The 22,722-nt window shown below is 48.8% G+C and overlaps 1 protein-coding gene across 20 annotated transcripts in view; it reads left to right on the top strand.

The window, feature by feature from the left end:
• DNAI2 (dynein axonemal intermediate chain 2) overlaps window positions 1–22,722 on the top strand; it is a 375,814-nt gene that overhangs the window by 158,659 nt on the left and 194,433 nt on the right. For all 20 annotated transcript variants that reach the window (XM_078654258.1, XM_078654257.1, XM_078654254.1 and 17 more), the window contains exon 9: window positions 1,954–2,177. In XM_078654258.1, the coding sequence (XP_078510384.1) occupies window positions 1,954–2,177 (224 nt within the window). The remainder of the gene's footprint in view (window positions 1–1,953; window positions 2,178–22,722) is intronic.

The raw sequence follows: 22,722 nt of genomic DNA, 5'->3' as shown, positions 1-22,722 counted from the left end.
CCCATGAAGATTCCAGAACTTTCCATCACAGAAATGTGGGGAAAATTAGCTTTTTTTTTTTTTACAAAGTTTGAGATTTGCAAGGGATTCTGGGTAGCAGAACTTGGTGAGAGGCAGACAAGTACCCCCCATCCTGGATTTCCATAGGTACCTAGTTTTACAAAATATATAGGTTTGCTAGGTTTCCCTAGATGCCGGCAGAGCTAGTGTTCAAAATCTACAGCTAGGTCAGTTTTCACTGTAAAAATGTGGTGTGTCCACGTTGTGTTTTGGGCCGTTTCCTGTTGCGGGCACTAGGCCTACCCACACAAGTGAGGTACCATTTTTATCGGGAAACAAAGGGTGAATACAGAATTGTAGAGCAACTGTTATTACCTATTGACTTTTGATGCATTTCTATTTTTATCGGAAGACTCTGGGGAATGCGGTGTGGGTGAAACTATGTGGATCCACACAGATTCCAGAACCTTCCATCACAGTAATGTGAGGAAAATGTTTTTTTTAACAAATTTTGAGGTTTGCAAGGAATTCTGGTAACAAAACCTGGTGAGAGCCTCTCATGTCACCCCATCATAGATTCCTCTAGTTTTCAAAAATGTATAGGTTTGCTAGGGTTCCTTAGGTGCCGACTGAGCTAGGGTACAAAATCCACAGCTAGGCACTTTGCAAAAAAAGGTCTGTTTTCACAGTAAAAATGTGGAGTGTCCAAGTTGCGTATTAGGCCATTTCCTGTTGTGGGCACTAGGCCTACCCACACAAGTGAGGTAAAAATGTTATCGGGAAACAAAGGGTGAAAACAGAATTGTAGAGCAACTGTTATTACCTATTGACTTTTGATGCATTTCTGCCTTCCAAATGTAAGACAATGTGAAAAAAAGAAGTCACTTTGAAAAATGTCTTATAATTCACCTGCTAGTATGGATACCCAGAATTTCGGAGATGTGCAAATAGCTACTGTTTCTAAACTCTATATTTTGTTCCTATTTCATAAATACATGGGTGTCTTTCATACCGATTTTTCATTGTTTATATTTTCCCAAATTATTTGCTATATACCCGATACACAATAAAAAAAACATTACACGATGCTGCTCAGTTATTGGCTATGGGTTCGTCGGGTTCTTGGTAAACCTATAGGTCCTATATATCCCCACAACCAAAAGGGTCCAGCGGATGTAACCGTATATTGCTTTAAAATATCTGTCATACTTAGAAGACGTTACAGGTGAAAACGTTGGCACAAATGGCTGTTTTTTTCAACTCATTTTAAATGTTCCTATTTTCAACTGTTAGTTTCTATAAAAACCTTGAAGGATCTACATAAATGACCCCTTGCTAAATTCAGAATTGTATATACTTTTCCAAAATGTATAGCTTTCTAGGATCCATTATTGCTTTCATACCCATTTCTACTATTAACTGGAAGGAGGTTGAAAGCACAAAAAATTGCAAAAATATGCAATGTCCCAGTAAAATGTCAAAACTGTGTAAACAAGTTTGGTTTTCTTACAAAAGTCTGTCAGCCCCTGAAAGCTGGGAAGATGGTGATTTCAGCCCCACAAACCCTCTGTTGATAACATTTACAGGGAAAAAACATACTCTTTCATCTGCAGCACTTTTTTCCCATTTAAAAAAAAAAGAACATTTGCTGTATTTTGGCTAATTTCTGGGCCCCCCTCCTGGGGAATCAATAAACCCTGGTTACCTTTAAAATCCCATGATGTTAGACGAAAAGTATGCAAATTTGGCATGGATACCCTATGTGATCAAAAGGTTACAGTGGCCAAAGCGTCAATACCCCAAATAGCCCTAAAAGGCTTAGCACAGGGAGGGGGCGGGGGGAGAGAGGCCTAGCAGCGAAGGGGTTAATATGAGTAGTCACCTTCATTCACCCAAGCAGCTGTTAATTCTATATTGTGAGCTATGATTCTTTTAATGTATTTTCACTAACAGCCAACCAAGTTCATGGTGGGGACGGAGCAGGGAATGGTGATATCCTGTAACCGCAAAGCGAAGACGCCTGCTGAGAAAATTGTGAACACCTACAGTGGTCACCATGGCCCGATTTATGCATTACAGAGGAACGCTTTCTTCCCTAAGAACTTCATGACGGTAGGAGACTGGACAGCACGGATATGGTCAGAAGACAGTCGAGAGTCTTCCATCATGTGGACCAAGTAGGTGACACTTTTCAATGCTCTTTTCAATGACAGACAGCACTGGAATGCTTACAGTAGGTCACAAAGAATGATTGAATGATGTAGCTTTTTTGAGAACATTCATTTACAATGATTAATCTTTCAAATAATACAGATGAGCAGGGTGTCACCGGGGACTCATTCAAACATTGTTTTAAACTGATTAAATCCATGTCTTTGGTACTTCACCAGCAGTACATATTCAATTATTATAAGCTGTGATTATTTAAAAAAAATGAAGAATGAGCATTGCCCGATGATGGTGCTTTGTACAACCTTCTGTCTTCTTTTAAGACGGATCATTGCCTTTAAAGCCATAGACTGCCCATCCTGATAACCAGCACAATGCTTGCCTCTTCCCTCTCCTCTTCTGTCTGTCTACCGCCATTAAATGAGCAAAGAGTCTTATCTGAATTTAAGGTAGAGCAGTCAAAGGGCTTGCAAGTAGTGTCCTTAAGCAGGAGACAGAATGGTCATCTAAGAGACAACTAGCTAATGGTATTTGTAAATATCGCGATTTGGAAGTGGTTACATATGTGGTATCAACATATGGACCATCTAAGGTGTCCTTGTTAACAACAGTCACCTACCTGTGTCACTTCTTTGATCACCTACCATGTTAGTCTGAAGCACTTTTACACCTAATTAATCTATGGAACAGACACATCATGTGTCATATAAATTAATAACACATTTTTAGGTCGCAGCCTGCCAGACAGCACAGCTGTCTAGTTTTTAAAGACATCTTGGGAACATTCAGAAAGTTGACCTAGGAATGCATTCCGTCCATATCTTACAATTGGCTGTGTAGTTTGTAACTCACATTTTCTGGTTTCTATTTTCTGGCATTATTTGCTTTAGCGCTGCCCAGCTCGAGTTCATCCTTCCTGTTGCCCAAACCATGTTTACTGTATTCTTCCACAAACTCGCTTTCTAAAAAAAGGCCTTTAAAACTTGTTTTTATCTGGTCACGTTTGCTGTGCATTCAAAGACAGAGGTCAAATGTCAGGCTGTGTCTTTCAGGAAGCTTGGAGTTTATTTTTTCTTTCTCTGGCAATCATGCTGGCTTCTGGGCGCTGCTTGAGGAAGGCTGTTCAATGTTTATTTTCTAGCACACAACAAAATTTAAATCTCTGTCAATTAACTGTGCTGATGATCAAATCTATACGTTGGGTGATGACATTTCCACACATTATCGTTTGTGTGATGTATATTTGTATCAGTAAAATTGTATGTGAGTGTAAATGTAATGGTCATTTCAATTGAAGGTGTGGAATCTGTAATAGCAGTATGCTACCATACCATGGATACTCCACCTTACCCCTATCCACTCTACTCTGCACCACTCTATGCAGATGCACACTACTCTGCACCATACCACTCTACGTCACTACACACTGCATCACTGCACTCTTATCTGCACCACTCCACTCTACACCTCTTTACTCTATACCACTCCACTCTACTCTGTGCCGATGCACTCTACCCCACACTACTGTACTATCCACCACTGCACTCTCCACCACTCCAAACTACCCCACTCAATGCCACCCTACTCGGCAACAATTCAGTCTGTCAATGCACTCTGCTTTGTACCACTCCACTGAACGCCAGTGCACTCTAAACCAATTCCCTCTACGCCACTCTAATCTGCTCTGCACCACTGCGCTGTGCTCTGAAACAATCTACTCTATGCCACTGCACTTGGTGCAACTACACTCAGCACCATTCCACTCTTCTCTGCACCACTATATTCCATTGCACTCTATTCCAATGTACACTACACCACGTAACTCCACGCCACTTCACTCTATGCTATTGTACTCTGTCACTGCATTCTATGCCACCCTATTTTTCTCTGCCTCACTGTACTCTACGTCACTGCTCTCTAAGCCACTCCACACTACTCTACTGTACACCAATGCACTCTAAGACAGTATATTCTGCAATATTGCACTCTCTGCCGCTCTACTCTATGCCTTGCACTCTCTGCAACTCTACTCTGCATTGCTCCACTCTACACCAATCCACTCAAAGCCACTCTAATCTACTTTGCACCATTGCACTCTATGGCATTCTTCTCTATATCACTGGACTCTACCCCACTTCACTGTACTCTGAAACAATCTACTCTACTCCACTACAGTCTACGCCACTCTATTCCACTCTTCGCCACTCCACTCTCCCACACTACACCACTCTGTTCCAGACCGCTGCACTCTACATCACTACACACTACACCACTGCACACTCTACACCAATGCACACTACACCACTTTACTCAAAACCAAAACACTCTATACCACTGCACTCAGTGGCAATTTTCTCTGCACCACTGCACTGTATTTCACTATACTCCACTACACTCTACACCAATCTACTCTACACAATTTCACTGTATTTCACTTTACTCTGTACCACTTTACATCACTGCTCTCTACTTCACACTACTGCCCTCTACGACACTCTACTCTGCACTCTGTGCCACTGAACTCTACGCTGCTCTAATCTGCGTCACTTTATTCTATGCCACTGCACTCTACTCTGCCTTACTCTATGCCACTCTACTGCACTCTAAACTAATGCACTTTATGCCACTCTACTCTAATATGCTGTAGTGTAGTTTCCACTAATCAGTAGTATCTGCGTGTTTTCAGAAGGCATGATCTTAGGATGGTGCCAGACTGATTCCATGCACCCCCGTAGGATATGTCATTAATTAAACCACTGTTAGCCTGAATAGGGAGCAAACAGTTCGGTCAACCACTGAACATGCCAACTCTGTTCACTCAGGAACCGTGGTGACAGACTTCAAAAGTTCGCTCAGTCACCCGTGCTTTCTTTTGCTCAGAGAAATATACAAAGAATACACAAAGGGACTTTTTCAATATTTATTGAACCATAGTGATTCTTGTATAGAAAATATGGGCTGTGAAGATTAATAGACAGAAGTAGATCAAAGTTATAATGAGTGTCAACACTGTGAATAAAATAAAGAGTTCCACCAGCTTCTTGATACAGGGTATATATGCATACAAATAAAAGATTATAACAATTGAGCGTACCCCTACGATGCAAACCATAACCTATGTGTCTTGGGTGTGAATGTATGATCTGCCAAAAAAACCCAGTCTGGAATATCTAACCTCTTTACCTGGTGGGGAAAAGTGAATGACCCCGTCTTGGTCACAAACTGGACACCACTCACTAAGATATCAGTCAGATGCTAGGTGAAAGTTTCAGCATGCAGGGACCCCTCAAAAGTCAGCAGAAGTATCTCATCGCGTTAAGAAAGAAAAGGCTACATATAGAAAATGGCATCCTTGCCTCAGGCCGAGATTGTGATCAGGCAACCATTGTTTGTGTTCTACAGATAGCTGTGTCCCCATATGGATGTAATAATAAACACATTTGTATTATGCATGTGTGATAGTATTCTCACGAAGTGTTCCGTGTCAACAATGTCGATGTTTCTGCGAAACCAGTACATGCATCACAAATGCAAAATATGTGTCAAACGTCAATGCGACAATGAGACAGCAACTTTACGACAATCATTTGCAATGCAATAGGTCTCGCATTCACGCAAGTTTGAGCTTTGGCATTGTAAATTACAGTGCCTTTTATTTATGTTTTGGGTTTTAAAATATAAATAAAATGCATGGTCATTTACAATAGCTTAAAGTCTCTCAAACGTGAGACCTATTGCATTGCAATAAAGGGCCTTCTCGACCACTTGTTAGGTTGTAAATATAAGAGGAAGAAACCAGCCTGCGACATCTTCAAAGTAGTGATCAACAGTGCAGTGAAGAAGATGTGCAAGCGTTGTTCATACAGGCCGTTATCACTATTATATCAGAATTACAAAATTCTGATTTGATTAAATGACAACCAGTAGCTGCCTGTAACTCAGATTCTGATTCACCCAAATCAAAATGGGTTCATTCCAACTAGAAGTACTTTATTTACCATAGACGCCTGATCCGTCTTGTCTACGGTGCAGCATGCACTACAGAGCTGTAGGTCGCTGTGTTTCGCAATATCGGAAGTGCCTTTGATGCCTGGCCTTACTTAATTGAAGTTCCTAAAAGTATGGACATTGGTCCTGAGTTCCTTGGCTAGATGTTTTTGCTGTAGTTGACCCCACGAGCTAGAGTACACATAGGATAGATAATTTTGGATTGTTTTAATGTAGTTAGAGGAACATGTGAAAGTAATACGCTGTCACCCACAATGTTTGCCATCGCAATGGAGGCTCTGGGGTGTTTTCTGCAACAGAGAGCAACGGAGTGAAAAATAAGGGCAAACTATAGTCGATACTTTATTTACCAAGGTCATATGGATACCCACTGGAGGCAGATAAAGATGAAGCCCTTAGGTTTCAGCATGAATTGTGTGTATTTTAGACACGAGGATGTAGTCCATACTACAAAAGCACCAACATCACAAGCCCCACAAACAGCAGCCGCCCGCTTTACAGAAATGTTGTTCCCATGCACTTGTGCTAATTCTTTGCTGCAACGGTGTGTAATTACTTGATGTCGCATACTAGCGTGATTTCATGTAACAAGTTAATACAGTATTACTGGAATAACATGAAACTATGCAAGCGTAACTTGTATTTCATCCTGGGTCTACACAATATTCATCTGACCACCACATAACATATCGTGTTAGTCAAGTGTCAAGACAAATCATCAATTAAGGAAAGGAGGGGGTTCCCCGGTGGGTTTTAGTGATATGAGCAGGCAGAGGGGGAAAAACAACTGGAAAAAGAGCAAAAGAACAACCCTGCCCTTGAGATATTATGGTCCCGGAGGGGATCTAACTAATAATAAAGGGGTGACATATCTAGGAGCCAGACCTGCACAAGATACACGGCAAGTCAATTTAAATATACATCGAGAGGATTTAATTTTTTGTACATTATTTATTAATTTTCCTTTGATTTTATGTATCAAAAAAACAGGGTACAAAGAGTAATTTACATTGTTTGAGTCCACATAATCTATACAACATCAAATATACATGATAAAAGGAAAAAGATAAATTAGAGAAGAATAGTCCTACGCCTATAACAAACCCTACCCAGCAGTGTATCATACAACATTCATTCTTTCATACTCACTCATTTCATTTCACTCATTCTCAAGTTCTTATATACAACTTTCATTCACTAATATAATCCTGGTATTTACAACATGGAGATGTTAGGTTTGTTCCATGGATCTAGGTAATATTCCAAAAGGGCACACGACATATAAGGAGATCCTGATGGATACAAGGAAATCCTGATGAGTATGGATCAGTGTGTCGTTGTCCTGTTGTCCAATTGCACATTGTATGAAAATCTAAGATACTGTTTTTACTTCCAGATCCTATCCCCCTCCCAGCTAACATCTCCCAGCCCTGACGAAGGTGTGGCCCTTCTGGCCAATCACCGAAACGCGCGTCGGCTTGCGCATCCAGGACAACGACACACTGATCCATACTCATCAGGATTTCCTTGTATCCATCAGGATCTCCTTATATGTCGTGTGCCCTTTTGGAATATTACCTAGATCCATGGAACAAACCTAACATCTCCATGTTGTAAATACCAGGATTATATTAGTGAATGAAAGTTGTATATAAGAACTTGAGAATGAGTGAAATGAAATGAGTGAGTATGAAAGAATGAATGTTGTATGATACACTGCTGGGTAGGGTTTGTTATAGGCGTAGGACTATTCTTCTCTAATTTATCTTTTTCCTTTTATCATGTATATTTGATGTTGTATAGATTATGTGGACTCAAACAATGTAAATTACTCTTTGTACCCTGTTTTTTTGATACATAAAATCAAAGGAAAATTAATAAATAATGTACAAAAAATTAAATCCTCTCGATGTATATTTAAATTGACTTGCCGTGTATCTTGTGCAGTTCTGGCTCCTAGATATGTCACCCCTTTATTATTAGTTGGATCCCCTCCGGGACCATAATATCTCAAGGGCAGGGTTGTTCTTTTGCTCTCTTTCAAGACAAATCATCTCCAGCAACCACAACTTGAATTATTCAGGGATGGCTGGAGCAGGCAGAGGTACAACCTTGGATAAATATGTGTGTGTGTCTAGTGTGATGTGTGCCTATATGTGTGCAGCTTTCTGTGTCGGTGTTTGTCTAAGGTATGTTAAGCTTGACATGAGCATTCATTCATGTGAGTGTACACATGTTCGGTATCGTGTTCTGTGTGTTGTACGTATTGTGTGTGAATGCTGTAGGTGTCTAGATGCTCATCCTCCGGTGTGTACTTGTGTATTCTGGGTGTGTGCCTATATGTTTTATACATGTACCTGTATGTGCTTGTGAGTGAAGTGTTACCTGTTTAGTTTTAATGGATGTGTGTGCATTGTGCGTTTGTACATCCATGTGACCTCAGTGTGTGTGGGTGTGTGAGTGTTTCCCTAGTTTGAGCTCATGACTCTGAAAGATGGGCCTTTCCTTCTCAGCACTATGGCCCTTGTCCTTTGTATCCCCGGGCTCTTTTCTAATCCCAACACACTCAAAATGTCCAAACTTAGGCAGCATGTTCTTAACATCTCCTACAGCCTCGGCTCACATATGTGGCAGAACAGCAAACAGTGCACATTCCTTATTCCTTCCCCGGCGATTGGTACTGCATTAAAAAACGCAGGTTTGTGTGCAAAACCTTTCTACCTCAGCGCCTCATCCTCGTTCAGGGTGTAAAAAAAGAAATCATCCTCTCTGCTTGCTGGTAAAAGACCTCACCGCCTCCCCCGAGTCTCGGTAAAAGGAAACACTTGGCCCACTAAACTTTAGCAACAAGAAGAAGTACTGGTGAGTGCAATGAGCCCACCGCCGAGGCCAGGAAGCTTGCTGCGCTGCTGAAGGATGTTGAGAAGAACAGGTGCTGACGCGCCCACCACGGGAGAAGTGAAAAGACGCAGCGCGCATGAACAGCAAGCGACGATGAGTCCAGTCCGGGTGGGCGTGTCCTAAGGGAAACAGGGCGGACACCAACCCCACTTCCAAAGAAGCCCGACACAAAACCAATGACTATAGATCTCGCCAAGGGCAAGCAGCGCATGCACTGCAACGCATGCACTGCAACACAGGCGAGATCTAAAAAAGGATTGCATACATGCAAGAATGGCAATAATTCCTAGCGGGCCTAACTCAGGCACATGACAGTGCACCACTGCACTCTGACTCTGCCTTCTATGGCATTTCACTCTATGCCTCTCTGCACCACTGTACTCTATACCAGTGCACCCTGCCCTACTCTATGCTTTGCCACTGCACACTTTGCCACTGTGCACTTTGTTACTGCACTCTACACCACTTCAGTCTAGGCCACTCCACTCTGCAACACTCCACTCTATGCCACTTCCCTCTGCAGCTCTGCACTCTATGCCACTGCACTCTACGCCACTACTCTATACCACTCCACTCTAACCTGCAACACTCCACTGTATGCCACTTAACTCAACTGTGAAACAATCTACTCTATGCCTCTATGCTACTGCACTCAAGGCCACTCTACTCCACTCTGTGCCACTCCACACTACGCTGCGCCACTCTACGCTATTCCACTCTACACTGCGCCACTCTACTCTAAACCACTGCACCCTATGCAGCTGCACCTACGCCAACTACTTTGCACCACTGCACTTAACGCCACTATATTCCACAGCATTCTACTCTTTTCCACTGCATGTTATGTCACTCAACACTATTGTGCTCCACACCACTGCATTTTCTGGCACTCTATTCTACTCTGTACCACTATACTCTACGTCACTGCTCTCTGCACCACTATACACCAGCGCTCTCTACACCACTGCACTCTATGATAGTGCACTCTACAACAGTGCACTTTCTGTCACTGCTCTCTATTTCATTGCTCTCTATGCTACATCTCTCTATGCCACTGCACTCTACACCACGGCACTCTACACCACTACACTCTGACACTACTCTTTATGAATGCACTCTATTCCACTGCACTCTTTGCCACTGAAATCTACTCTGCACCACTCAAGGCCTTACTAGCAAACCATCCTCCTGAAATAAATCAAAAGGGCGCTAAGAAAGTCGCCAAGAATTAGATCTCCCTCCCAGCAAGGAACGACCAATAAACAAAGTTAGAACATATTCATAAATTAGCTTTAATCAGCATTTATTTGTATATACAGTCGATTAATGTTCATTGATGTAATATCGCAAAAGGAAAAGTTAAAGAAAAGATACACATCCCCACAACACAATCATTTAAGCATTCAACACAACACATATTCCTCTTCCACTCAAACTCATTTGTCCTGATCCTGAAGGATCGAATAATTCAAGCTAAGTTTAAAACTATTCTTCATCCCTCCCACTAAACTTGAGGCAGAAGCCGGGTGCGGGCGAGTGGGTGTAATTGTGCTGACTACTAGCCAATTTTTTTAATTGATGTATACTACTTGCTGACTATTAGCGATTTTTAACTGTGTGTGTTCTACTGTTGCATATTGCGCTCTTCTTGCCCTTTTCAGTTGCCTGAGGCGGAAAACCGGGTGATCTCTAGCCCTTCCTTTTATTATTATTATTTTAAATTTTTCACTCACCCTTCTGTTTTTTGTTATTCGCGCCGCGCTGCTTTGCTCTCAGTGTCCTTCACCCATTCAGCCGATTTGGTGCGGAAGGGTGCTCTGGGACCTGTAGGCCTCGCACTTTTCAGCAACCATCTTGGGGGGAGGCAGGCTCGCTGGGCGGCAGACCAGTGTTGCTGCCTCTCGCCGGCGACGCCTTAAAACTCCACCTGAGGGTTGCCCTGGTTAGATCTTCATCCCTCCCACTAAACTTGAGGCGGAAGCCGGGTGCGGGCGAGTGGGTGTAATTGTGCTGACTACTAGCCGATTTTTTTAATTGATGTATACTACTTGCTGCCTACTAGTGATTTTTAACTGTGTGTGTTCTACTGTTGCATATTGCGCTCTTCTTGCTCTTTTGAGTTGCCTGAGGCGGAAAGCCGGGTGATCTCTAGGCCTTCCTTTTATTATTATTATTTTAAATTTTTCACTCACCCTTCTGTTTTTTGTTATTCGCGCCGCGCTGCTTTGCTCTCAGTGTCCTTCACCCATTCAGCCGATTTGGTGCTGAAGGGTGCTCTGGGACCTGTAGGCCTCGCACTTTTCAGCGGCCATCTTGGGGGGAGGCAGGCTCGCTGGGCGGCAGACCAGTGTTGCTGCCTCTCGCCGGCGACGCCTTAAAACTAGGCGCCCTCGTCTCCGCGCAGAGGACGCGAGCAGCGGACGCGCCTCTCACGCGCCGAGGGAGCGCCTAAGGAAAGCCCGTCTGCGCCCGGCAGCGTCCCGGGGCAGACGGATGCAGGCGGGGCTGGGGTCAGGCTATCTTATCTGTGGGCAAGATGTTAAAATACACCCCGGACGAGCTCCTAGCTCCTAGGGGTAAGTCGGATAACTGTTGTATTGTATTTCCCAGGCGGCCCAAGGGTAAGAGGCGTTGCCCTGGCTGTAGATTGCTACCAGGCAATGGCTCCATTTCCATTCCAAAGAGCATGCCTAACAAGAGTACCTGTTTACTCCTAAACACAAGGTCTCTGAGTAAACATGCGTTAGATCTTTACAATTTGATGTCTGAGACCAAGCCCACCTGTCTCTTTCTGATGGAGACGTGGATGGGCGATTGCTCGGGCCCCGATATAGCCACGGCGCTCCCTCCTAACTATGTCATTTTCAGGAAGGACAGAGCCAACGGCAGGGGTGGAGGCGTTGCGATGGTGGTGGACAAGCGGGTTGCCTGCTCCATTATCCAGACTGACGACATTCAGGGGTGTGAGGCCCTGGGATTTTCTCTGTCCCTGTCCCCTTATCAATCCTGTTCGGGGCTATTGATCTATAGGCCACCTGGCCCCATCGGCTCTTACCATGAGGAGCTCTACTCCGTTGTTTCTGCTTTATGCCTAAAATCACAGCATTGTCTACTTTTAGGCGACTTTAATATACATATGGATATGGAGAACGCGGCAGACACTATTAAGATCATTGCACCACCACTCCATTGGGACTCACTCCGTATTTATTTGCCCCCACGCATAACAAAGGCCACACACTGGATCAAGTGTTTTCAACTGTCCCGATTGATACATCTACTCCAGTGCCAGTCCTGTGGTCTGATCATTATCTAGTGAATTTTCAGATCATTCACTCCGTTAAAGTGTCTTCGAGTGGGTAGGGCGGCCAATGGCAGAATTCCCGAGCCTTCCATCGTGTCTCTCCTGACATGCTGGCGCAGGCTCTACTATCCTTTCCTTGCCAGATGTCGGGCATTTTAGAGACCGACCTGGAAAGCTTGCAGACTTGTTTTGTTAAGCGACTGGACGAACTGGCTCCCTCCCGAGCTGACAGAAAAAATTCTCCCCGGGCTTCTGCCCCTTGATTTTCATCAGCCTTGGCGGAGAAGCGGCGGCAGTGTAAAAAAGCTGAACGAGTACGGCGCCGTCAGTACGATTTAACATCTAAAGAGGCATATAGGGAATCTATCAAGGCGTACCACCGCGATATCACCTTGGAGAAAAAATCTTATTTTGCAAGAAGAATTGAGGCAGCTACAAACTCCTGTAAAGAAATATTCTTAATAGTGAAGGAATTTACTTCTCCTTCGTGGAGCACTCCCAAAAGCTTGCATTCTGAGCTTTGGGTGACTCAGTTGGCTGATTTCTTCGCCAGCAAAATTAAAAACATCCAGGCCTCCTTTCCACCTTCAGGTGTGGCCGCAGCTCCGGGAGTGTCTCTCCCCCCTCTAACCATAGAAGCTGAGGGTTCTACTCTTTCGAACTTCCCTCCCCTTTCTTTCTCGGCCTCCTTGGACCTTCTTACTAAACTTAAGTCAGGCTCCCCGCTTGATCCTTGCCCTGACAAATTTTTCACAAAAACTGCACAAGTGATCAACCCTTTAGTTAACCCGGTGCTCAATCTATCCCTTAGCACAGGCGTGGTCCCTCAGACTTGGAAGCAGGCTCTCATACTGCCACTCCTGAAAAAACCTAATCTGGATCCCACAGACCACGCTAACTATAGGCCCATTTCTCTTTTGCCAGCATTTGCGAAGGTTGTGGAGAAACACATCCATCTGTCTCTTGCCAACTTCCTGGAAACCAATAACATCTTACACCACACCCAGTCGGGTTTCTGGGCTAATATGAGCATGGAGAGAGCACTGCTGGAAGTCACGGAGGCCATCAAAGAAATCTTGGACTCTGGGGGCAAGGCGATGCTGGTGATGCTAGATCTCTCGGCGGCCTTTGACACCGTCCCCCACAGCCGTCTCCTTTAAGACTCAGGGAGATTGGTCTGAGGGGGACGGTGTACAGTTGGTTTGAGTCTTTTCTAGCCGACCGCCAACAAACGGTCTGAGCCCCCCGTTCTCAGCTGCAGTGCCGTCATTGGAGGTAGGAGTTCCTCAGGGCTCAATCTTGAGCCCTACTCTTTTTAACATCTAGATGACCCCTCTGGCGGCACTGGCAGAGTCCATGGTGCCCAGATCGTGTCGTACGCAGATGATACCCAGCTCCTCTTCTCCTGTGACAAGAACTCTGACTTTAATGGAGAGAGTATCGGAAGTTGTCTTGGGGCTGTATTTGACTGGTTTCAGCAGAACAGCCTCAAGTGCAATTCCGATAAATCCGAGGTGCTTTTCTTCGGGTGCTCTTCTGACCCGAGGTGGAAATCTTGGTGGCCTGCGGCTATGTTTCCTCCCTTAGCCGCCTCTCCGGTGGCTAAGAATCTTGGAGTACAGGTTGACAACGGTCTCACCCTGAAACCTCAGATACTGGGCCTAGTGGGCAAATGTTTTGTTCTCCTAAAAATGCTTAGGAAATTCTTGCCATTACTATCCTTGGCCCACCGAAGAATCACTGTGCAGGCGTTGATAGGTTCTCGCCTGGACTACGCCAATGTGCTGTATCTTGGCCTTCCAGAATTCCTCCTAAAGCGGCTGCAAATTGTTCAAAACTCTGCCGCGCGCGCCATTTTTGGTCTTCATCGGAGATCCAGTGCTAGAGACCTCTTAACCCCATGCGCGCTGCGGGTTTTCCCGCTGTGCGCTGACTTTTTAAAAAAGCCGCGGTTCATGACGAGCTCAGCGCGTCATGAGCGTACGACAGGCGTAACTCATGACGAGCTGAGCTCGTCATGAGCGTGGAAGGGGTTAAAGACCCTCCATTTACTTCCAATTCGGAAGCGCATTGTCTTTAAAGCACTCACTCTGGCCTTTAAGGCACTTCATGGTATTGGCGCTAAATATATCAGAAAACGGATGGAATTTTATCAACCATCTAGGTCACTCAGGTCATCTTCCCTGGCCCTGGCCTCTGTACCAGCTATCAGGCGTGCCCGCTGCGGCGGCCGCTCTTTCAAACGTTTGGCGCCACAGTTGTGGAATGCCTTGTCTTTCTCTCTGAGGATTTAGCTTTTAGGAAGGACCTTAAGTCGTGGCTTTTTGTTCATTAAGTTCTGTCTGCTCTTTCCCGCTCTGTACCGCCTTGGGTTTCTAGCGCCGGGACACTCCTCGGAGTAGCTGAGCGCTATATAAAACTCATAATAACATAACATTTTTTTTTTTTTGTAAAAACAATTTTTATTGCCAATCATGTTCGATAATATATCAGTACAGTTGGCAAAAGAATGCAGCGAGAAATGGCAAACCAGGACGATGATACGTTTCTTACATGAAGCCTTTTATACATAACAGTCCCCAAATCAATCCCGCCCTGCATCCCACCCCCCCTGTCAGTGTGCCCTTGTCCTCCCTCAGTAAGCTGTTAACCAGCAGAAAGTCACTTCCCTGCTAAAAATATAAGGAAAAGGCAAGTAGTGCATAGTAATGGGGGATCCGATCTCTCAGAAACCCTGTCTTACTTGTGGCAATCGTGTGTTTCGTTGGAAGTGGGGTATCCCCTAAGATAACATTCCTATGGTGCTACTGCTCCCTCATCGTCACTCAGGTCGCTCTCAGGCAGCTGGAGCGCTATCACCAAGGCCTCCCACGCTCTAGCCACTTCTATGGCCTTGTCATTATCTAGGCGCCTGGCCTGTTGCAGCCGCAATGCGCTCTCCGCCCTCGCCCACCGTATCAGAGCGGCCCTCCAACGCAAGTAGCTGGGTCCCTGGCTAGATTTCCAGTGCATGGCGATCTCTCTTTTGGCTAGAATCAGGCCCAAATCATAAAACTTACTAGTAACACGAGTGCGGGGGGTGTGAGGGAACCATAACAATAAGCAAGCGCCCATATCTGCGTCTATCTGCCGGTCTGTGACAGCATTCAGGCAGGCCATTACCGCTTCCCAGTAACCAGTCAGCTCACTACAGGACCAAAACATGTGTACGAAATCCACTCCCGCCGTCCCACATCGAGGGCAGAGCGACGATGCGCCCTCAAAATATTGCAAGACCTTAACTGGCGTTAGGTATGCACGGTGCAGAGTAAAGAACTGGATCAATTGGAACCTGGCGTTCCTAGTGCCCTTCCACGCCCGCCGCAGTAGCTGTGGCCATGTGGACTCAGGAATCGGTCGCCCAATATCACCTTCCCACTTGGCTCTCAGCCCATCCAGGGGCTGTAGGGTTTCGGTCGACAGCCTCCGGTAGAGGCAGGTGACAGCCTTGTAAGTACCAGCCGCCATGACCACATATTGGCAGCACTCGGATGTTGGTGGCTCGGCGAGCCCTCCCCTCCAGTGTCTCCGAATACTGGCCACTAGCGCGGCGTGCAAGAGGTAGTCACCTCTCGGGAGGTCGTAAGCGTCTCGCAGCTCTTGGAATGTGAGCAGCGAACCATCCTTGTAAAGGTCACCGAGCACCTGCAAACCGAGCTCCTCCCAGTTCGCCAGCACAAACCAGTCACCTCCATGCGGGAAGGCCGTGCACATCCCCAGCGGAATCTCAGGGGCATATGGGCTAGCGGTGCCGGAGCGCCTATGGCACCGAAGCCAACAGCTACGAAGTGTACGTTCCTCCAGGAAGAGCTGGGGAAGGTCCAGCTTCTGACCCAGGATTATAAAGGAGAGGACATGTCTGGGAAACAGTTTGCCCTGTATCCCCCCAGGGCCCCGGTACTCCAAGGCCACCCCCTGGGTGAGCCACTGCAGCTGCGCCGCCAGGTAATACCACTCAAAATCCGGGACCGCAAGTCCTCCATCTGCTCTGGGACGCATCAACGTGGCCCGCGCAACGCGCCGTATACCCGAACCCCAGATGAACCCGGAGATCAAGGAGCGGAGTCTGCTAAAAACCGATGCCGGGATCCATATTGGCAGAGTGCGAAATAGATATAATAAACGGGGAAGTGTTACCATTTTCAGTAATGCCACTCGCCCCGCGACCGATAGAGGTAGTGTCCGCCAGAATCCCATGCAGCCTCGCAGTTTCCGGATCGCTCTGTCTATGTTGCCCTCTAGTAGGGCCAGCGAAGAATGGTAGATGTGTGTACCTAGATAAGGGAGGCAATAGTACTCCCACCGCAATTCGCCCTCCGGGTGGGAGTCACCCGTCTTCGATACCAGCGGGATTAGACAAGATTTCCTCCAGTTGACTCGTAGTCCTGAAAGGTGGCCAAAATCTAGGAGCAAGCGTTCGGCCCCACGCAGGGAACCGTCGGTGTCTGCCAAAAACAGCAAGCAGTCGTCCGCATAGAGGGAGATGTAGTGGGTGTCACCTCTCAGTGGAAGACCTTCATAAGCTCGGCTCATACGGGCGTGTGCTGCCAAAGGCTCTATAGCGAGCACAAATAGCAGAGGGGACAAGGAGCATCCCTGTCGCGTCCCCCGACCAACCCTGTACCCGGCAGAGATGGTAGCACCTGTCTTGACTCGAGCAGTGGCCGCGGCATAAAGCAAGGCAGTCCACTTCACAAACCGCTCACCCAGCCCAAAGGCCCCCAGTACCCGGAGCAGGTATGGCCACTCGACGCTGTCAAAGGCCTTCTCGATATCGATCGAAAGGACAATGGCATCAGGGAGGCCGTCAACATTGCCCCCCATGACCCGAAGTCGCCGACGCACACAGGTGGCGGTGGTGCGCTGGGGAATAAAGCCCGCCTGGTCAGAGTGCACCAAAGTGCGCATGTGAGCCAGAAGCCGCGTCGCCAGAACCTTGCTCAGAATCTTGTAGTCCGTCGTGAGCATGGATAGTGGGCGGTAGGCCGAGCAAGAGCTGGCATCGCCGCCACGTTTCAGTAAGGGTATCACCAAAGCCTCGCGGGTGGTCGCAGGCAAAGCCCCAGCGTCCCAGGCCTCCCGGTAAACCGCCTGCAGCCGCGGTATCAGCACCTCGGCGTAGGATGCGTAAAATTTAATCGGTAGACCGTCCACGCCCGGAGTCTTGCGGCGAGCCATGTGCTTAATGGCTACACGTATCTCTCCTTCGGTGATATCCCCGCCCAAGCGGTCCACGTGATCCGGGTCGAGCCGGGGAAGCCGCGCCGCTAATAGGAAATCATCGAGCGCCACAGGCACACTTGACATCTCGCTCCTATAAAGGTGTGCAATCGTGTGTTTCGTTGGAAGTGGGGTATCCCCTAAGATAACATTCCTATGGTGCTACTGCTCCCTCATCGTCACTCAGGTCGCTCTCAGGCAGCTGGAGCGCTATCACCAAGGCCTCCCACGCTCTAGCCACTTCTATGGCCTTGTCATTATCTAGGCGCCTGGCCTGTTGCAGCCGCAATGCGCTCTCCGCCCTCGCCCACCGTATCAGAGCGGCCCTCCAACGCAAGTAGCTGGGTCCCTGGCTAGATTTCCAGTGCATGGCGATCTCTCTTTTGGCTAGAATCAGGCCCAAATCATAAAACGTACTAGTAACACGAGTGCGGGGGGTGTGAGGGAACCATAACAATAAGCAAGCGCCCATATCTGCGTCTATCTGCCGGTCTGTGACAGCATTCAGGCAGGCCATTACCGCTTCCCAGTAACCAGTCAGCTCACTACAGGACCAAAACATGTGTACGAAATCCACTCCCGCCGTCCCACATCGAGGGCAGAGCGACGATGCGCCCTCAAAATATTGCAAGACCTTAACTGGCGTTAGGTATGCACGGTGCAGAGTAAAGAACTGGATCAATTGGAACCTGGCGTTCCTAGTGCCCTTCCACGCCCGCCGCAGTAGCTGTGGCCATGTGGACTCAGGAATCGGTCGCCCAATATCACCTTCCCACTTGGCTCTCAGCCCATCCAGGGGCTGTAGGGTTTCGGTCGACAGCCTCCGGTAGAGGCAGGTGACAGCCTTGTAAGTACCAGCCGCCATGACCACATATTGGCAGCACTCGGATGTCGGTGGCTCGGCGAGCCCTCCCCTCCAGTGTCTCCGAATACTGGCCACTAGCGCGGCGTGCAAGAGGTAGTCACCTCTCGGGAGGTCGTAAGCGTCTCGCAGCTCTTGGAATGTGAGCAGCGAACCATCCTTGTAAAGGTCACCGAGCACCTGCAAACCGAGCTCCTCCCAGTTCGCCAGCACAAACCAGTCACCTCCATGCGGGAAGGCCGTGCACATCCCCAGCGGAATCTCAGGGGCATATGGGCTAGCGGTGCCGGAGCGCCTATGGCACCGAAGCCAACAGCTACGAAGTGTACGTTCCTCCAGGGAGAGCTGGGGAAGGTCCAGCTTCTGACCCAGGATTATAAAGGAGAGGACATGTCTGGGAAACAGTTTGCCCTGTATCCCCCCAGGGCCCGGTACTCCAAGGCCACCCCCTGGGTGAGCCACTGCAGCTGCGCCGCCAGGTAATACCACTCAAAATCCGGGACCGCAAGTCCTCCATCTGCTCTGGGACGCATCAACGTGGCCCGCGCAACGCGCCGTATACCCGAACCCCAGATGAACCCGGAGATCAAGGAGCGGAGTCTGCTAAAAACCGATGCCGGGATCCATATTGGCAGAGTGCGAAATAGATATAATAAACGGGGAAGTGTTACCATTTTCAGTAATGCCACTCGCCCCGCGACCGATAGAGGTAGTGTCCGCCAGAATCCCATGCAGCCTCGCAGTTTCCGGATCGCTCTGTCTATGTTGCCCTCTAGTAGGGCCAGCGAAGAATGGTAGATGTGTGTACCTAGATAAGGGAGGCAATAGTACTCCCACCGCAATTCGCCCTCCGGGTGGGAGTCACCCGTCTTCGATACCAGCGGGATTAGACAAGATTTCCTCCAGTTGACTCGTAGTCCTGAAAGGTGGCCAAAATCTAGGAGCAAGCGTTCGGCCCCACGCAGGGAACCGTCGGTGTCTGCCAAAAACAGCAAGCAGTCGTCCGCATAGAGGGAGATGTAGTGGGTGTCACCTCTCAGTGGAAGACCTTCATAAGCTCGGCTCATACGGGCGTGTGCTGCCAAAGGCTCTATAGCGAGCACAAATAGCAGAGGGGACAAGGAGCATCCCTGTCGCGTCCCCCGACCAACCCTGTACCCGGCAGAGATGGTAGCACCTGTCTTGACTCGAGCAGTGGCCGCGGCATAAAGCAAGGCAGTCCACTTCACAAACCGCTCACCCAGCCCAAAGGCCCCCAGTACCCGGAGCAGGTATGGCCACTCGACGCTGTCAAAGGCCTTCTCGATATCGATCGAAAGGACAATGGCATCAGGGAGGCCGTCAACATTGCCCCCCATGACCCGAAGCAGCCGACGCACACAGGTGGCGGTGGTGCGCTGGGGAATAAAGCCCGCCTGGTCAGAGTGCACCAAAGTGCGCATGTGAGCCAGAAGCCGCGTCGCCAGAACCTTGCTCAGAATCTTGTAGTCCGTCGTGAGCATGGATAGTGGGCGGTAGGCCGAGCAAGAGCTGGCATCGCCGCCACGTTTCAGTAAGGGTATCACCAAAGCCTCGCGGGTGGTCGCAGGCAAAGCCCCAGCGTCCCAGGCCTCCCGGTAAACCGCCTGCAGCCGCGGTATCAGCACCTCGGCGTAGGATGCGTAAAATTTAATCGGTAGACCGTCCACGCCCGGAGTCTTGCGGCGAGCCATGTGCTTAATGGCTACACGTATCTCTCCTTCGGTGATATCCCCGCCCAAGCGGTCCACGTGATCCGGGTCGAGCCGGGGAAGCCGCGCCGCTAATAGGAAATCATCGAGCGCCACAGGCACACTTGACATCTCGCTCCTATAAAGGTGTGCATAATATGCCAAGAATTGGGAGTTGATCTCCGATTGAGTGTAAACCATGTGCCCCTCCGGGGTAGCCAAAGCGACGATCGGAGTGCCTCGGGTCCCAGGATTAGCCAGCCAGGCCAGCAGGGAGCCCACCTTGTCGCGTTCAGCATGAGCTCTAACAAGATACTCCTTATAGTCAAAGCAGCGTAGCTTCTCCATCGCTGACGCAACTTCCTCCCGTGCGGTCGAAACCGCACCGCGGGCCTCAGGAATCGTGTGACTACGTCGTTCCTTCGCGCGCAGGCGATCCTCGCTTAGCGCGACATCCTGCAGGAGGGTCTTACGGACTCCCGCGGTAGCCGAAATACAGACTCCCCGAACTACCGCCTTAAAGGCGTCCCACTCCAGTGCCCTACTCGACGCCGTGCCCTCATTAGCAGCGAAATAGCCTTCCACCCCAGTGCGTACATCCGCCTTAAACGCCGCGTCCTCTAGCGCCAATGGGTTCAACCTCCACGTCGGAATAGCTTGGCGTTGCCGCATCCATTGGAGCACCACCAAGCAAGGGTTATGATCGGATATCGTTTTAGCCAGGTATTCGCTGTGGCGAACCAAGCACTGAGCGTCCGGTGAGCATAGAATGCTGTCAAGGCGAACATGCAGAGCATGCGGGGGGGAGTAAAAGGAAAAATCCCTCTCAGTAGGGTGTTGAGTACGCCATGCATCGACCAGGCCCCAGCTACTTTGCCACTCTCCCCTACTCTTCGCTAGCCTATGAGCTGCCGCCTGCGCCAGTGGTGGGTGAGACCTGTCCAATTCCACATCCAACACAGAGTTAAAATCCCCCCTAGTAGGACCATATTAGCCAGGACTGATGCCAGTTTCCCGGATAATCTCGTGAAAAAGGCAGGCTGCTCCACATTTGGGGTGTAGATGCTACAGAGCGTTACGTCCCTCCCATCCAGTCGGCCCTGTACCGCCACAAACCTCCCCTCAGGATCTACCACTGTCACCAAGGGTTGGAAGGGAACCCCCGCCCGCACCCAGATCAAAACTCCTCTTGCAAAGGCCGAGTACACAGTGTAAAACAGCTGTCCCCGCCACCTGCGCTGCAGAGCCCGCCCCTCCGCTTGGTCAATGTGGGTTTCCTGCAGGAAGGCCACCTGGATCCCCCTACGAACAAGATAGGCATGCACCTTGTGACGTTTCAGCATGGAGTTCAGTCCCCGCACATTCCAGGTCACACATTTCAGCTCAGGTAAGGTCCCCATTCACAATAGCAAGTACAGTTCTGAGTAAAGAAAAAGCTCCTGGCACACTGACAATTCCCCAAAAACCTGAGCCCCAAGACCACCCAACAAACCTGTGTCCCACCCATCCCCAGAACAGGCCCCCAACCGTAGAAACCCATCCAAAAGCAAGAATCCCAAGAAGAACAGTCTCTGGTAACTACCAGAGTCTCACAGTAGGTGTGAGATGGGGGGGGGGGTGGCTCGCCACAACTTCCAACAGACCGCAAGCTCCATATGTCGCCCGACGGGCCCGCCCCAGTGTGTCCTAGGTGTCCCACATCCCCACCACGCCGATGGCAGGAGCCACAAAGCGTATGAGGCAGCCGCCCAACAACAGTTCCCTGCCCGCCCGGGAGACATGTCTCCCCCCAAACACAGATCAGGAACACATCAGCATATACAATACCACTCCGGGGGGGCATTAGGATCATTCGTCCAGCAAGTCATCTGCAGTCCCAGGTGTGACATGGGGCAGCACGGGGTCGCCACCGCCCGAACCCTCCGATGCCGCATCCTCAGAGCCCTTATGGGAGCCCGACTCCATCGCCGACGTCGACTCCACCGCCTTGGAAATGGTAGCGACCGCCCGGAGGGCCTCCTTGCGTTCCAGCTCAGTTTGCGACACGGAGGGGGTCCAAGCCTTCGGCGGTCGTCTCCTAGGTCTCCCGTTCCGCTTAGGTCTCGGTGCTGTGCTCCGCGGCTCCCCAGATGTCAGGTGAGCATCCGCACCGGCTCTGTATAGTTACAGCCAGTCCCACACCTCGTCCGGAGAATTGTAGAGAAGGATTTGCCCTCCATCATAATCCGCAGGCGGGCCGGGAACAAGAGAGAGTAACCGATACCCTCCTCACGAAGAGCCTTCTTGACCGCCAGGAAGGTTAATCGCTGCCTCTGAACCTCAAGAGAGTAGTCCGGGTAGATGGAAACATGGGCATTGTCCACTTGATAGGGCCCCAGTGCTCGCGCCTTTTGCAGAATAATATCCCGGTCCCTGTAGTGCAGCAGGCGCGCCACCAGCGGCCGAGGGGGTTGACCCGCAGTTGGAGGTTTGGCCGGCACCCGGTGGGCGCGCTCCAGGGTGTAAAATGG

This window comes from Lissotriton helveticus, chromosome 7 (genome assembly GCF_964261635.1).
Source record: "Lissotriton helveticus chromosome 7, aLisHel1.1, whole genome shotgun sequence".
NCBI lineage: Eukaryota > Metazoa > Chordata > Amphibia > Caudata > Salamandridae > Lissotriton > Lissotriton helveticus.
The sequence above is the reverse complement of the archived record's forward strand: the minus strand, read 5'-3'. Positions and strand labels throughout refer to the sequence as shown.